Source organism: Triticum dicoccoides, chromosome 2A (genome assembly GCF_002162155.2).
Source record: "Triticum dicoccoides isolate Atlit2015 ecotype Zavitan chromosome 2A, WEW_v2.0, whole genome shotgun sequence".
Classification (NCBI taxonomy): domain Eukaryota; kingdom Viridiplantae; phylum Streptophyta; class Magnoliopsida; order Poales; family Poaceae; genus Triticum; species Triticum dicoccoides.
Window position 1 is genome coordinate 435,891,274 of NC_041382.1, and position 16,236 is coordinate 435,907,509.

Sequence of the window (16,236 nt, forward strand, 5' to 3'; positions counted from 1 at the left end):
TGTCGCCGCGGGAGGTTGCGCCCCGCCGGCTGCCCCGCCACCACCCACACGCCCCCCCCACCCCACCCAGGAACCCCACGAGCTGCTGCAGGGAGGGGGAGCAACACCACCGGGACGCCAGGCCGTCGAGGGGAGGGCCAGACGCCGTCGCCGCGGGAGGTCGCGCCCCGCAACATACACCTCCAGCACGCGGGAGAAAGAGGCTGGGGTGGGGGTCGAGAAGAGGCGGTGCTAGGGTTGGCTCCCGGAGTCGCCCGCGGGAGCGACATGTCTGTTTAAAGTCTTGTGTGGTTGTATTGGCTTGACGCGGGGATTAGATAAATAGAAGCATAAAAAAGGGCAGCCCGGTGCACGTAGCTCCTGCTTCCGCAGGGTCCGACCACTTTGGGTCGATAGTACGCAGCCTTTCCCTACATTTCTGCAAGAGGCTGTTTCCAGGACTCGAACCCGTGACCTCATGGTCACCAGGCAACAGATTTACCGCTGCGCCGAGGCTCCCCTTCTATAAATAGAAGCGTCCATTATCAAAATATTAATACTGGAAATGAATAATAGTATCATAAAGTGTCCGTTCTTTATTTGCTCATTTTCCAGAGAACTTTCATCAATAAAAATATCACAATTGCAAGGTATTTCATTCCCACCTGGTGCCTTCTTTTTTGTTGTTTCATACCAATCAACTGACAGTTCAGTCCACCTACCTGTAATCACTGGGTTGGTGATGTAATTACTGCACATGGTGGAAGTTCTTTGAGGAATATCTTGACCTGCTTTCATTAGTGTAGAAAATCTCTTGACATATCTTGCTATGCATTTGTTAGTATGGCATAAGATAATTTGAATATCGGCTCATTACGTTTTGAGTTATGTGTTCATTGTGTTCTGCTTTATGTTTGCTTCCATGCTTATGAAAATGGAGTTAAAAAATGCCTCGCCAACCAAACTTAATCACAGAAACATTATTATGTGAAGCAGTTTAGAGTATGAACCTAGAACCCAACTTGCGTTCAAAAAATGATCATACAAATGGAATGATCTTGGTGTTTTGTTGTTCTCATGCTATGTATTTTTGAATAATCATTAGCTTAAGTTCATATCACTGATGAATTAATATGGGTATCAATATCTTCAGGCACTATGTCGATGTTCCCGGGGATGGATCTTACGAAAATGGATCCTCCAACTCTTACCCTCCTTGGAGCAGCTTGTTGTGTAATGTTGTCTATGCATTTCACAGTACAGCTGGTATCACAGCATCTTTTCTATTGGAAAAATCCCAAAGAGCAGAAGGCTATACTCATTATAGTGCTGATGCCTCCATTGTATGCTATAACTTCCTTTGCTGGTCTTCTGGATATTAAGGGAAGCAAAACATTTTTTACATGCTTGGAGTCTGTTAAAGAATGCTATGAAGCACTGGTGAGTCCTCTTAGGTTGATGGCATTTTTTCACCTGAAGTTTGTGATTTCACTCACTTTTCCTTCTATTTTTTATTTCAATTCTGCAGGTTATTGCTAAGTTTCTGGCATTGATGTACAGCTACTTAAATATATCTATCAGTAGAAACATTGTACCTGATGAAATCAAAGGGAGGGTGCTTCATCATTCTTTCCCTGTTTCTCTTTTCCTGGTATCTTTCTTACACCCTTCTATACACTTATAGAATATTTGATGAGTGTTCCGGTAATCTGCTCTTGAATTTTTGTAATGCAACCTGCACTATTAATGACAAATTAATAAGGGGTCCTAGGTGCATACCCATACTGAGCCTTACCATATCTGAAGGATGCTGTATTACTCAATAATATTCAAAGGATTCATGGTGTTAACAGAAAGGTTTATATATTCCATCCACAAAGTACTAATTCAGTTGGTAATATCTGTTTAATTGAAGCATGTACCTATGTGTAGTCATGCATGCTTAAATTATGATTTTAACCTCCATTTCTTCATGTGTTGTTCACTAAATTTTCCTATATGCATTTGAATGTTGTTGTCTTCTGAACCTTCCTTTGCATCATTTGTCCATAATTGCATATTTGCACCTATAACTGGCATATGTAATCTGGAAGCTATTGGCAATACTGTTGATTTAGGCTTTACACCTTGTCCAGTAGTTTTACTTTGTGTGTACTGAAAGTAACCTATATGCTTCACTTTGGCAGCCCCGTAATGTTCGGTTGGAGCACAAGACACTTAAGCTTCTGAAGTACTGGACCTGGCAATTTGTTGTTGTTAGGCCAGTATGCTCCATTCTGATTGTTGCACTTCAGCTGCTTGGGTTGTACCCCAGCTGGGTCAGCTGGACCTTCACAATTATACTTAACTTTTCAGTCTCCATGGCATTATATGCCTTGGTCATATTCTATCACTTGTTTGCTAAGGAGCTGGCACCTCACAAGCCTCTTGCTAAGTTCTTGTGCATCAAAGGGATAGTCTTCTTCTCTTTCTGGCAGGTAAAAATCACATCCTCTGCTGGCTGGAAAGACTTAATTTTCTTATAAATATCTTTGGGGTTAGTTTTCTGTGTATCTGAATGCTATTGATGTAATGTACACCAGTTTGTCTTAATTATTGCGTCTGAACATTTGGCTGAGGAAGCGATATTGGTTTAGTAATGTTGATTGATAGTTTAGACCTTATGTTCCTTCCATATTTGTGATGATTTTGCGCAAAGCTTCTTCTCTCACTCACTCTTTGGATTTTGCTCTGCATGGTATTTAATCACCTTATTTTGTTATAGCTGATGATTATCAATCTAGGAGTTTCATCTGCAGTTTAGTTTCCCATGCCTTGCCGTAAATGTTTACGAGTATAAATCAGTTAACTGGTTCACCTTTTTAACGCACAACTTCGTTGCAGTAGAGATTTTCTGTGGACTTTTATTGTGAGCTGTGAGTGAACCCTATTGTCTATGGATGCTTCACGCAACATTCTAACATGCACTTGTTCACTGTAGGGAATTAAAAGCAGTATCCGAATACAACACCTGTTCCATTTTGTAACACAGTTACTTTCTCTATCAAATGAAATATGATCAAACTCCTGAATCTTGAATGGTATTGTGTTTTTGCAGGGCTGTGCGTTGGATGTTTTGGCTGGTGTAGGGGTTATTCAATCTCACCATTTCTGGCTGGACGTGGAGCACATCCAGGAGGCAATCCAGAATGTGTTGATTATCCTGGAAATGGTCATTTTCTCAGTTCTCCAGCAGTACGCGTATCACGTTGCTCCGTACAGTGGCGCTGACAAGGCAAAATTCGAGAAGAAGAATGAATGACCCGCCAAGCAACATAAGCAGCTTGTTCTTGTATGGTTTTGTGTGTATGTGCTGGGGATATGTTATAGACATGAGTACTTCCTTATGGGCACGTGTAGAGTGAGCCGTTATACGTTGAACATTAGAAAAACGAGATGATCAGGAACATAGAGGAATGCCACCGTTATCTGCGCTGTGAAACTATGTAATGCCCGAATAAGGAGAATTTTGGAGTTTTTTCCGCTCCGAAGTGGAGTCCTGAATAAATGTTGGTTTCGTGTTGAAATCATGGTGTGTCCATGTTGTTTGCTGAACTTAACGCAGCACTACATAAGGTGTTTTTTTTTCAGGAGTGTGGACTTTTGGTGACCGAGCTCCAAGGAGCTTGGTGCTTTAAATTTTAAAAAGTTGAGAAGGCATTTTAGAAATACATATTTGTCTTTTCTTTTGTATGCCTTGTGTGAAAGTACTTCCTCCATTTCTAAATACTCCATCCATAATATAAGAGCGTTATATTATGGGACGGAGGGAGTAAGTCTTTTTAGAGATTTCAATATGAACTAGTACATATGAAGCAACTGGAGGCTGAGAATTGGTGGAAAATACCACTATGCCCGCTGCCTGAAAATTTCTATATAGATAGTTCAAATTAGAATCTCTAAAAAGATTTACATTTAGAAACTGAGGGAGTATGTTGTTAAGAAATTTTGCACATACGTGATATACAACATGTGTACGAGTGTTGACAGGATATTTCGATTTTTCTCACGTTGTGGAAAATTGTACTATTTTGAAAAGGAGCTCCCTGGTGCTCGTGGTTTTGCAGAGAGTATGTTGCGGTGTGGTTTGGATGGATCACTCGCATAGTATGTTGTGAGAGTGCGAAAGAGAAGTGAAGAGAAAAAGGAGGAGCGAAAAGAGAGTGGAACATGGAAGTGATTGGTTGGGGTCCAGTCTGTCTACTGTATAGGTGGTACCTGAAAGGGGAGCGGACCGCACACAGTGGCATGGTGGGCACGGCCACTGACTGGTGTGTGTGGTGTACGTGTACGTGGGGTCATGTGCAACTCCTGTAGATTCCTAGTACGGCCCCTTTGTCCCGTGACCTTTTTCATCAGCTATGCTACCCCAGCTTTTAACCATGGTCACAAGTCTCATCTCTCCTCTTGTCCTAGCCTACGCACCCAGTCTCCTGTAGACTCCACACTCCAGTAAGTATTTTTCCCCTCTTGCCCTCTTCCATTATTACTGTATATCTACTGCTCCAAAGAGTAGAAGTAACTTAATTTTAATAAATGACTGTGTGCATCAAGAGATGCAGAGGCTAGGGTATGCCTCCTATTCGAAAAAAAGAAGTGGTGCCACTCAAAAGCAACTGGAGGCTGAGAATTGGTGGAAATTACCACTATGCCCGCTGCCTGAAAATTTCACCATAAACACAGATTTTTTTTTTCGTTTTCTTTTTGGGACGGGGTAGGATTTGGAGCATCATTATTTTCGCGAGACATACACGGTGTTAAGGATGGTGCACTGGCGCATGCCACGCCACGCCAGACACCACCATATCGCACTCACCAAAAAAAAGGTGCTGAGGATCGTAACTGGGAACCTTGTCTGCACGCGGAGGCAGGCCATCGATCGATCCAGGGCCCCCCGGATCGCACAGTGACTGACACCGAGAGGGCAGTGGGAAAAAGATGTAGAGAGAGAGAGAGAGAGAGGGGCGATCATGCATGGCAGAAAAAATCTCGAGAGCGTGTTTGTGTGAGGTGAGGTGAGAGTCGAAGCGAAGAGTATATGAAGGCCTTTCACTTGTGGCAGCAGAGCAACTTTATTCAGTCGGTGAGTGATCGCAGCGAGCGAGCGAGCGACTGACAAAGCGGCCTTGGATCACGTGCAACCGCAGGCCTACGCCTAGGCCTAGGCCTAGCTAGAGCTCAGCCCAGACCCGAGGCCTGGTTGGTCGCTGGTCTCCCTCTCTCTCTCCCGTGCCCACCGCCAATAGACTCCGACTCGCTGGCTGGTACTGTACTGTACCACTCCCTAGCCAGGCCGTACGCACACTGGCACACTGTACGCAAAAAACAAAAAACCCTGACCTATTCCGCGCGTTGGTCTTTACGCCTTCCTGCGGGTTTTATCAGCCGGACCCGATCCATTTTCACCCGGCCACGCGCGCGTGCGGCTGAGGACCTTGCCCGGACATCGCCCTGTACCGTACGCACGCATAAATACGGCTACGGTGTATGCGCTCGTACGTGCATGCCCAGGGCTCCGTGCGTGCGTACCACGTATACACACATCTACCCTATTCGTCCTACCAACGCTATCGTGGTCTTTGTAGGTGTATTGGCATCTTCATGGACTTGGCACATCAAAATAACCAAGTTGAGAGTCAAACCTAAGAAGTTCCAGGCACCAGATGAAGGCCCTATGAAGTATTTTGATGTTTTGACATTTATTAAGGTGCCCATATTGAAGATCCAGGGCCCCATACACATCGGGCTTTTCTCTACCAATCCAACGAGCCCAAGAACGTCAAAATCAGAGTTCATATGAAGGAATGACAACCAAAATACGAAAGTGCTCCCGGAATAGAGAACGTATGGCACCCTTCCATGCGAGCAAAGCCGCTCGTACAATCTCCACACAGCTTCGTATTGCCGATCTTGCTCCAATTCCATCCCGGTTTGTTTCCATGGTATCCTTGGCAGATAAGGCATCCTTTGAGCGTAGATTTGACTCCCCTAGAATCCTTGGATAAAAGGGAGGATGCTACATCAATGGAGAAGACCCCCGAGGGGGCCTCGTATATGAAGAGCTCCAACCCTAGCCATTGTAACCATCATCCTCATTCCCACACAAGTCCACATGGCCGCCGGGAGGCTCTCCCATCTCACCTGTGGGAGGCCTCTCTCTCTCTCTCTCTCTCTCTCTCTCTCTCTCTCTCTCTCTCTCTCTCTCTCTCTCTCCATCACCATCACCATGAAGGCCACGCGAGAGGAGGAGAAGGAGGCGCCGCCACCATCACCAGGCGCCGGCCATAGGCCGGGCGCGCCGGTGGCCATCTCCATCTCCATCCTCGTACTTGTATTTTGTAAGATTAAACATGTTGATGGCAACAATAAATCATTCCTCTTTGTGTGCCGTTCATCTATGTTGGAGTAATTAATTCGTTTCTAGGTTGAGGTATGATCTAGTAAGCACAACTATTCTTTGTAGCTTAGTTTAGTATTTACTCTCTTTCGCGTTGCATGTATGTTACATGCACTTACACGGTGTAGATAGATGAACTTCATGATCCTTTGATTCCATTGTGTATTATTGACAGCCCTGTGGATGCAAACCCTAGGAGAACGTTTAGTAGTTTATAATACTTGTATGCCACTAAGACGCTCCTCTAGTACTAGTGAGACCGAAAGCCTGGATACCGCCTTTTGCTCTATGCAATCATACACGTACAATCCCTTCTACTTTGTGTTCTAGTTTAGTATATTTTCTCTCATACTTTGTAGTCTAGTTAAAACCCCCGTTTATTATCATCCCGCTATTTCTGAACTAAGGTTTGGGTGCGAATGTAGCTACGTAGACAACATAGTTGCGGGGTTGATAGTGTCTTCCTATTAGCTCTTTGTGGGTTCGACACTATTTATCACACGAAAGTGCTACAACCACTACTAGGGAAAAGCCTAGCAGCAGCGTGGGTTTTAGGTATAGCAGTAGCGCGGGGACCCGCGCTACTGATACGACGCTACAGCTAACCTGTAGCAGCAACGCGTGTTCGCCCGCGCTAATGCTATGCAAGCGTAGCAGCAGCGAGCAATACGGAAGCGTGCTACTGCTAATAGCTCTAGCGCACTTAATTAGGCCGCGCTACTGCTAGCGGCACGCTGCTGCTAACTTTTCTCCACCCGCTACTGCTAATTTTATTAGTTTTTTTTTCTGCATATTTGTTTTGTATTTGAACAGGCTTTATACAAGAATCTTTAGCACATACAAATGTCATCATCTTACACATACAAATGGCTGCGGGACCACAAATGTAACCATAGCATATATATACAAATAGTCTCATCTTAATCATCATCCAACACAAAGTGGTCTCTCGTCATCATCTCGAAAATAGCGATACATGCAAGTCTCGAATACTTGCAATTACAACGTCATCCATCTAAACAATGATATACGCAAGAAGTGCTATCACTATGAGTGATAGCGGAACTATGCAGTACATGAGGCGGCGGTTATGAGGCCTCTCTCGCGCTAGCATGAACCTCAAGTAACTAGCTTGTGCTTCTTGTTCGCTTTTGAATCCTTTATGTCTGGCTCCCGAGACCCCCTCCACTTGCGCCTGACACTCATACCACTCGTCGTACACTCCAGGAACCTTCCCTTCGTACATGACATAGCACTGCTTCGCCATCAAGAATCTAGGTACCTGTTAGAGATGCATCTTCATCAAGAGAATGTACGATCATATGCAACAAAATATACCAGAGCAACACGAAAACGAAGGGTTAGCAACTAGATGCAACATATAGTACGCAAACTAATTAACTAGAGGTAAGCATGTCATCGTACCCAAACTAACAAAGTAGTGTTACGCAAGTTCAGCAGGGACCGCGGACATCACAAAGTTTAATCGCTACAGAAAGTATACAAGTTCAACCGACACATATCATCGTCACCGGCATCGTAAATCACTAGAAGTTCCATCCTTCCATATCATCAAGGATGGACCCTAGCTTCTTGAACGGCGTGAGGTCATGACATTGCATGCCTATGTGAGTTCGGACGTCAGCTTGCGATATAGGGCCGTGGTGGAACATCCCCTTCTCATCGACGACTTCTTTCATGATGATCGTCGCAATGTCCCTTTGGATGCGAAAGAAGTCATCTCTAAGTTTATAATCCGCTTCTCCATGAGATTCAACCCATTTGCGGATATGATCATCATTTCTGGTTGTCATACGAAGCTTTTGGTGATCCGTGTTGGACTCAATCATGAGATGGAGGAGGTAGAATCCATCTTTCTTGCTTGGTTTTGGGACATGGATGCATCAAAAGTTAGTTTTATGTGAGAAACCCAACTTCTTGTTCCTTTGTTTCCTGATCTGCAGGTGGCCACCCCTAATGCTAAAGCCTTGGAGAGCGTCATCTAGAATATTCATTATGTGGGTGTAGTCCTTATTTTCGTAGTCTCTGGTAGGGTCGAAATACACGGCGTGGGAGACTCGCGGGTAAAGAACGATAAGCACGGCGCACCCGTTGCTGCGGGGAAAAGACACCTCAAATTATTCTCCATATGAACGAGAAGGAATGATTGAAATGTACGAAAGGGTTGTCCGGAACTGACTTACTTTGGATGATAAGGCAGGGGGACAATTTCCTGGTCCTTATTCTGTACCATGAAGTTTTGGAGGTAGTCCCTAGCAGTATCACGCTCAAAGTAGCCGAGACTTAAGAAAGACTCGTGCATGTAGTACGGATCTGCAACACAGATTTGCGAGACTTCTTCTCTCTTCATGACGGAGCTCATATGTAGCACAAAAAGGTGGACGATTGTAAAATCGAGCCGCCTTGTCAGAAACATCTCAAACATATGGTCAAACCGCATGAAGAACACCTCCGTGGGCCGTGTGTCGACGTAGCACTTCCTCTCAGGCTCATGAGCTACGTATATCGGATATCTTGGATCCTTCGAGGCTAGTAGGCTTTTCTCAGTCAACAGCACATGGTCGTGCAGTCTCCTGAGATCCCCTGATAGTGCCTCTAGCGGTTTTGACGGTAGCATCGGCTCGCGCATGAGATGGAATATGGTCGCACCTTTCACGGGTACACGCTCTTCAGAATCCACCGTCTAGCTGCTATGTGCTCTGGCTTGTTTGGAGGCAGCTATCTTCCCCGGTCTCTTCCTCTCCTTTTTCTTGGGCACACCTTCCATACCCTTCTTTAACCCCTGCCCCAGTGTTGCCGGGCTAGGCACTGTACGACCCCCCAGCTAGTTGAGCCTGTGTTGAGGCGGCATCTTCAGGCGTGTCCTGTGAGGATTTCATGAAGAGAGACTTCTTGCAATCCCTACTACGACGTTCTTGCCCTGGCAGATCATCCATATCCTCATTAGCATGCTGATAGCCTGATTCGTCATATGGTTGACTCATCATATCTAAGTCACCCTCATACGCGTTTGTATTGAAGAAACCCATTGGGTCCTCCGTCTCCTCCGTCTCATCATCCATTCTCTGTTCTACGGGATCGATTACATCAGCTAGTACTATTGCATCCCCTTCATCATGTCGTTCGCCGCTCTCACCCGGCACTACAAGAGCTGGTAATTGCGTAGGTGGGGTGGTGGTCTCCATACATGCTTGTTGATGTGTGGTTATTGGTGTGCTCTCGGCCGACTCTAGACGAAGAAGATTCTTCGGCCATAGCAGCACCCAACCCTTGCAGCTTCCAATCCGCGGCGGGATCTTGTCGTCGTCTCCCCCTAGGCGTAATGGAGGAGGCAAATCCTCGTGCCCCGATGTCACACTCGACAAGGTAACCCTGAAGTGCCCAGCGGGCATCAGCTGGTTGTGGAACATGAGATCCAAGGGCTTCGTTATCACCCCTTTCCCACGTCCACCTTCTGGCCTTTGATCAAGTAGAGTACGGTGCACGGGGTTTTGTCGGCCTGCAAACACATGTCTGCAGCGTTAAACATCCGAAAGGCAACGGAAATGGAATATTCTAGATATATATGTTCGTGCGACATGTAATTACCGTGAGGGCGTCGAGCTCAACCAAACACGAAGGCCTGCCTAGCGCGCCAAAGACTAAGGACGAGCTGCTATGAGCAGGTGCGGGTGCGAGAGGAGGCCCGCTTGCGTGAGCAAGTGATGGTGCGGTGGTGTTGTTGTTCACGGAGTTGCTCGCGACGAAACTGGGCAATGGGAAATCATGTACGTTCTTGTCTGGACTTTCCTTGATCTAGTTGATGATAGACGGGACCAAGTTAGTAGCAAAATCATTTCTGCAGGCAGTTACAACGGCATTGACTGCCTGCTGTAGCAACTCATTTTTCTCCTCTGCTTTTTTTGCGTCCTCATCTGCTTTTTGTTCGAACGCAAGCTTCACCTTCTCGTCGATGTCCGCCTAACTAAACTTCCTTTTCTGCTTCTTGGCCTCCGGGCCCTCGTTGTAAAACATCTTCCACGTGGCGCCGTCTCTGGCGCCGTGCACATGACCATATTGCGGCCGATGTCCCAAAGGGAGTCCCTTAAGTTCGTTCAAGGCCCGGTTGATAGGGGTGTCCCACTTGGGCCTCATCGGAGAAGTAGGGCTTTCGGCTGCAAGCTGGTGTTGCTTCTCCTGCAGAAGGAACATGAACCATTTACGAATGTATAGTCGACTAGATCTGGAGCTAAATGTAAGGTGGTAAAAGAATAATTACTAGTAGTCTAATCAATTTCCTCGTGATCTGGTCCGTGTAAAAAACCTTCTTTTCCTTGTCCCACTTGTAGCGGGCCCTGATGAAGTCACGCTCCAAGGGGTTGGTGAACTTTGTGAAGGGGTCTGGGAGACCCGCGGCTTCACGTTTCGCGTCCTCCTTATCCCATATGGGCCTTTTACCGAGGTAGCCACAACTTTTCAGGCAATGCTTTCCCGTGTTCATTTGCTGAAGGCTCTTGAATTTCGCAGCCTTAGCCTTGGTTGCCTCGGTAGCATAAGTATCCTTGAACTTTTTGAACTACTCTTCCGTAAGTGTCGGATTTTCCTCCAAAATCTTGGACAGGGGTTCCTTAGCCTCAATAGCTTGTTTCACCCTCCCTTTCCAGGAGGCCAAATCATTGCTGAACATGCCCATGGAGTGATTGTTAATCTTTTTCATCTTCGGATCATCCCACGGTTGTTCTATGTTATCATCCCGGTCGGGGAACTTGAATCTCTTGTGCAACTTCGTCAGGAGCAACTGCCTCAAATGTTCTTTACTCCTTAAGTCATCATCGTTGATGCTCGCGCATTCCTGTAGGATGCATCCTACTTGGTTCCCATAGCACTTGCGAGGTTCTTCCGACTCTAATGGCTCAAACTTGCCAGGTGCCATCTTTGTGATCACCAGTTGTCCAATGCCTAGTTTGTTAGGTTTTCGTATCCTCTGCTTCTTCTGCTTCTTCTTTTCGGTAGCGGCATCAGCGCCGGTACCTTCCCCGCCGGTATCTTCCCCACCGGTACCTCCCCCGCCGGTCTCGGCGCCGCCATCGGTGCCGACGCCGTCGGTGTCGATGTCGATGTCAGTACCATCATCGAGGCCGACCTGCAAACCTTGATTGTGCTCAGCAGACAAATAGTCGAGGTACTCTTGTTCACCATCATAATCCATCTCGTCTGCATCTTGGTCAGAAGGCCCGGTTTCTTCGTTGTTCGACATCTTTCCTATGATTAAGTCTCCTTGTTTAATTCTAAAACTATGAAATAAAAAGGGAAATGACATAAGAAAGATCTATGTTTGCTGGAATGCCGTTTCCCAGCAACTCCCGACACTCGATATGCATACTATCTAGCACAGGTCATGCCAAAATTCATGGAAAATTTCGGCATGACCTTCGCTAAAAAATGGACATGTCGAGCGCCTGAAATTCACCAGAACGGAAATGAATCAACATTCCGGCGTAACATAGGCCACTCGGATTATTTACCCTGCACATAATCATCATTTTCCAGATATGACATGTCCAAAACATCACATGTCCAAATGACATATCCAAATTCAAAATATGACATGTCCAAAACATCACATGTCCACATATCACATGTCCACTTCAAATTTGCATATAAAAGGAAGAAAAATATAGAACTTGAAGAAAAATGCAAGAAGTCATAACAATATTTGAAAGTAAAATTCAAATTTGCTTAAACTAATTTGCTTTAACAAGGGATGTTGATTTGGACAATTGCTTAAACTAATTCTGTTTTTAAAAATACTAATTCTAATTAACTAACTAGCACTATAAAATTTAAATAGAAACAATTACTTAAACTAAAAAACCTAGCTAAATTCATAACTAAATAGATAACCTAATTAACCTACTGCCCTAACTAAAACCTAAGTAAATTAACCAAAGAACCCTAGCTAGCAGAGAGAGGAGGAGCGGTGGGGGCTTACAGAGGGTGCAGGCCCAACGACGGCTGAAGTTGGGAGGGGTCGGGGTCGGGATCGGGGCCAGGGTCGGAGTCGGGGTCGAGCGCTGGGGCCGGGGTCGGGGTCGGGGTCGGTAGCTATAGCGGTGAACGCTACTGCTACCTTGACTACCTGTAGCTATTTTTCAGAAAAGCGCTACTGCTATTACCAGTACCTATAGCAGTTTTCCTGTTTGTTTTCTTCTATTTTCTTTTTCCTTTATTTTCTCTCACTTTTTTTTCTGAGATCAGTGAACGAAGGGAAGGTGATATATATTGCATCATTTGACGGTTAAGTATGTATACAAAATAGGAACATATATATTACATCATTGGACCCATGCATAATGGCTAAGTGTGTATACAAAATAGGTACATATATATTACATCATTTGACCGATAACATTAGGTTCCTCAGCGTTGACGTTTTTGTTTTTAGTGAGCTTCTTTCCCTTCTTATTTGTTGAAGAATAATTGAGCCCCTCATTGTGACTTTTGCGTTTCCATGGAGTGCGATTTTTCTTAGGTAATGTAGTATTGATTCTTCTTTTGACGTATACTTCATCGTCATCGTCATCTTCCCTCATTAGGTTGCCGTATTGATCGTAGTCTTCTTTGTTGGCGACTCCATCCATTCCAATGATGTTTCTTTTGCCTCTCCTCATGACAACACGGCTGGGATTGCGTGGGTCGGTTATGAAGAAGCATTGTGTCACGTGCTTAGCGTGTACCCGTGGCTCATTTTTTGCGATAGCATTCACGGTAGCGCTCTTGGCGTTGGGTATAGTCATGGTAGTGAAATACCAGTTTTCTCTTTTGACATTCTTAGCCCATCTGACACGGAACATCGTCGTGTTGTGCAGTTCAGAGTAGTCAAGCTCCCAGATCTCCTCGACCCTTCTGTAAAATCTCTTAGTTGCGTTGTGGTCGCTGCCGGTCATGCATTCCATCGTCACTCCTGAGTTCTAATCATCACTGTCCATATCTTTGGCCTCTGTGTAGAACGTGTATCCGTTGATATCATATGCCTGATAGGTGACGAGGTTCGGCAAGGGGCCATGTGCTAAGGCGTATATGAGCAATCCATCCTTAGAGCCCTCCTCCGGGGGATTAGCAATAATATGCTCTTTGAACCAATGTAGGAAAGTGGAGTTGTGCTCTCTAGTAACTTCAGCGTTCGTCCTGCATACCCCCCGGTCACGATACTTCTTTGCGATAATTTCTTTGTGTAGTGCCATGAAAGGATCTACCTCGTCTAGGTGTCGTAGCACTACCAAGTTTGCTCTGTCAAAGTCGTTGCGTCTATCTGAGTATGCCACATGCAGTTCCCTGCGATCGTTGGAGTGACCTTCTCCTTCGAGTCTCCCATCGTGCTTGTTAACAGGCAAACCAACACCAACACCAGGCGGCTGGTCTGCACCATATAGAAAATTCTCGTAGAAAAAGATGCACTCTTGTGTCAGATAGCCCTGGACGATGCTTCCATCCGTACGGGACATGTTACGAACGAATCCTTTGATGATCCCATTCATCCTCTCAAATGGCATCATGTTGTGCAGGAATGACAACCCCAGATCTATTATGTCGTCCACAATATGGACACACAGATGCACCATGACGTCAAAGAACGCGGGCGGGAAGTACATCTCAAGCTCATTCAGTATCACAACAATCTCTTCCTGTAGCCTGCGGAGCTGCTTCACATTGATCGACTTTCGAGAGATGACGTCAAAAAAGTTGCAGAGACCAATAAGCGTGTCACGGACGTGCTTGTCCATTATCCCTCTAAGGGCAACATGTAGTATCTGTGTCATCATCACATGACAGTCATGGGAGTTCATCCCGCTGAACCTTTTCTTATCTGTGTCTAGATATCTACTTATCTTGCCACAGTAACCGGAACTAACTTTGACTCCGGTAAGGCACTTAAAGAATCGATCGATCTCAGCCTGACTTAAGGTGAAGCAAGAAGGGGGGCAATAATCCTCTTCCTTTACTTTCTTGCCCTTCTTCTCCCGCGCCTCTGTCTCCGTCTCTGTCTTGTCTGTCTTTTTAGGGGGCGGCATGTGCAGATCTTCCCTGATATTCAAATTTTGCAAGTCTTTTCTTGCCTTCGGCCCATCCTTGGTCTTATCCGGCATGTTCATCAGTGTCGCGAGCAAGATCTCAAGGACATTCTTATAGATATGCATTCGATCAAGGCAATGAGGTGTGTCGAGTTTGTGCCAGTACTCCAAGTCCTAGAACACAGACCTCGTCTTCCATACCTTCAGCAGCGGCTCCGGCACCTTTTTCATTGTCTTTCCCGGCGCGGGGCACTATTCCCAGTTTTTCAACAGCTCATTGATTTCGGCGCCGCTCCGCTTACATGGAGGTCCTCGATGAGGGAGTCCTGGATTAAGGGGTCCTCGGGCGTCCGGGCTATGTGACATGGGCCAGACTAATGGGCCATGGAAATACAAGACAGAATACTTCCTCCCGTGTCCGGATGGGACTCTCCTTGGCATGGAAGGCAAGCTTAGCGTGCGGATGTGAATATTCCTTTCTCTGTAAACAAGTTCTGTATAACCCTAGCCCCCTCTGGTGTCTATATAAATTGGAGGGTTTAGTCCATAGAGGCAATCATAATCATATAGGCTAGACAATTAGGGTTTAGCCATTACGATCTTGTGGTAGATCAACTCTTGTAACCCCTGTACTCATCAAAGTCAATCAAAGCAGTACGTAGGGTATTACCTCCATCAAGAGGGCCCGAACCTGGGTAAAACATCGTGTCCCTTGTCTCCTATGACCATCAATCCTTAGACGCACAGTTCGGGACCCCCATCCCGAGATCTGCCGGTTTTGACACCAACATTGGTGCTTTCATTGAGAGTTCTATTGTGTTGTCGCCAGAAGGTTCGATGGCTCCATCAGTCATCTACAACAAAGTGGCCCTGAGGGAGGTCTTTCTCCCCGGCCAGATCTTTGTGTTCGGTGGCCTCACACTGCGGGCCAACTCGCTTGGCCATCTAGAGCAAATCGACAACTATGCCCCAGGTCACCAGATTAGTTTTGGAAATCTGGATTATGTCGCTGATATCCGAGGAGACTTGATCTTCCAAGGGTTCGCGACCCCAACCTTTGCTATGGCCTTAAATCCAGAGCACGTCCCTAGGTCCGAAGACGGGATTCCCGAGCCCGTTGGACTCTCTGCTACTATTAAGCCTGGTACGGGAGAGCCGGAGGAAGCAGTATCACCCGCAATCATCACGAAGCTGGACTCCTCTCCGAATGCTGGCCCCGAACCCTCGGAGTCATCATCGTGCGAGCTCGGCCAAAGAGTTCTCTTCTTGCCACACTCCATGATCTCTCTTCTCCCTGACCGAACCTCGCCTTTAAGCGAGGCTCTGGACTTAATGCGATCCCTCATCATTACAGAGGAGCAACGTCCGAACTATGCCCAGCGTGGACTAGGGGCTGAGAGCGGGGAATTTTACGTCCCACCCACCACCCACTTCATAGCCACTTTCGAGGACTTAACGACATGCTCGATGATACGTCTCCATTGTATCTACTTTTCCAAACACTTTTGCCCTTGTTTTGGACTCTAACTTGCATGATTTGAATGGAACTAACCCGGACTGACGCTGTTTTTAGCAGAATCACCATGGTGTTATTTATGTGCAGAAACATACGTTCTCGGAATGACCTGAAACTTCACGGAGCAACTTTTTGGAAAACATAAAAAATACCTGGAAAAGATGAAGGCCAGGGGGCCCACCACCTGTCCACGAGGGTGGGGGGCGCGCCCCCTACCTCGTGGCCCCCCTGGT

General features: G+C 46.1%; 1 protein-coding gene across 1 annotated transcript in view; it reads left to right on the top strand.

The window, feature by feature from the left end:
* LOC119354818 (transmembrane protein 184 homolog DDB_G0279555-like) overlaps positions 1-3,545 on the top strand; it is a 10,108-nt gene extending 6,563 nt beyond the window's left edge. The window contains exons 2-5 of the mRNA XM_037621563.1: positions 1,133-1,419; positions 1,508-1,630; positions 2,166-2,456; positions 3,077-3,545. Coding sequence (XP_037477460.1) covers positions 1,133-1,419; positions 1,508-1,630; positions 2,166-2,456; positions 3,077-3,280 — 905 coding nt within the window. The 3' untranslated portion in view covers positions 3,281-3,545. The remainder of the gene's footprint in view (positions 1-1,132; positions 1,420-1,507; positions 1,631-2,165; positions 2,457-3,076) is intronic.
* Positions 3,546-16,236: the final 12,691 nt, after the last annotated feature.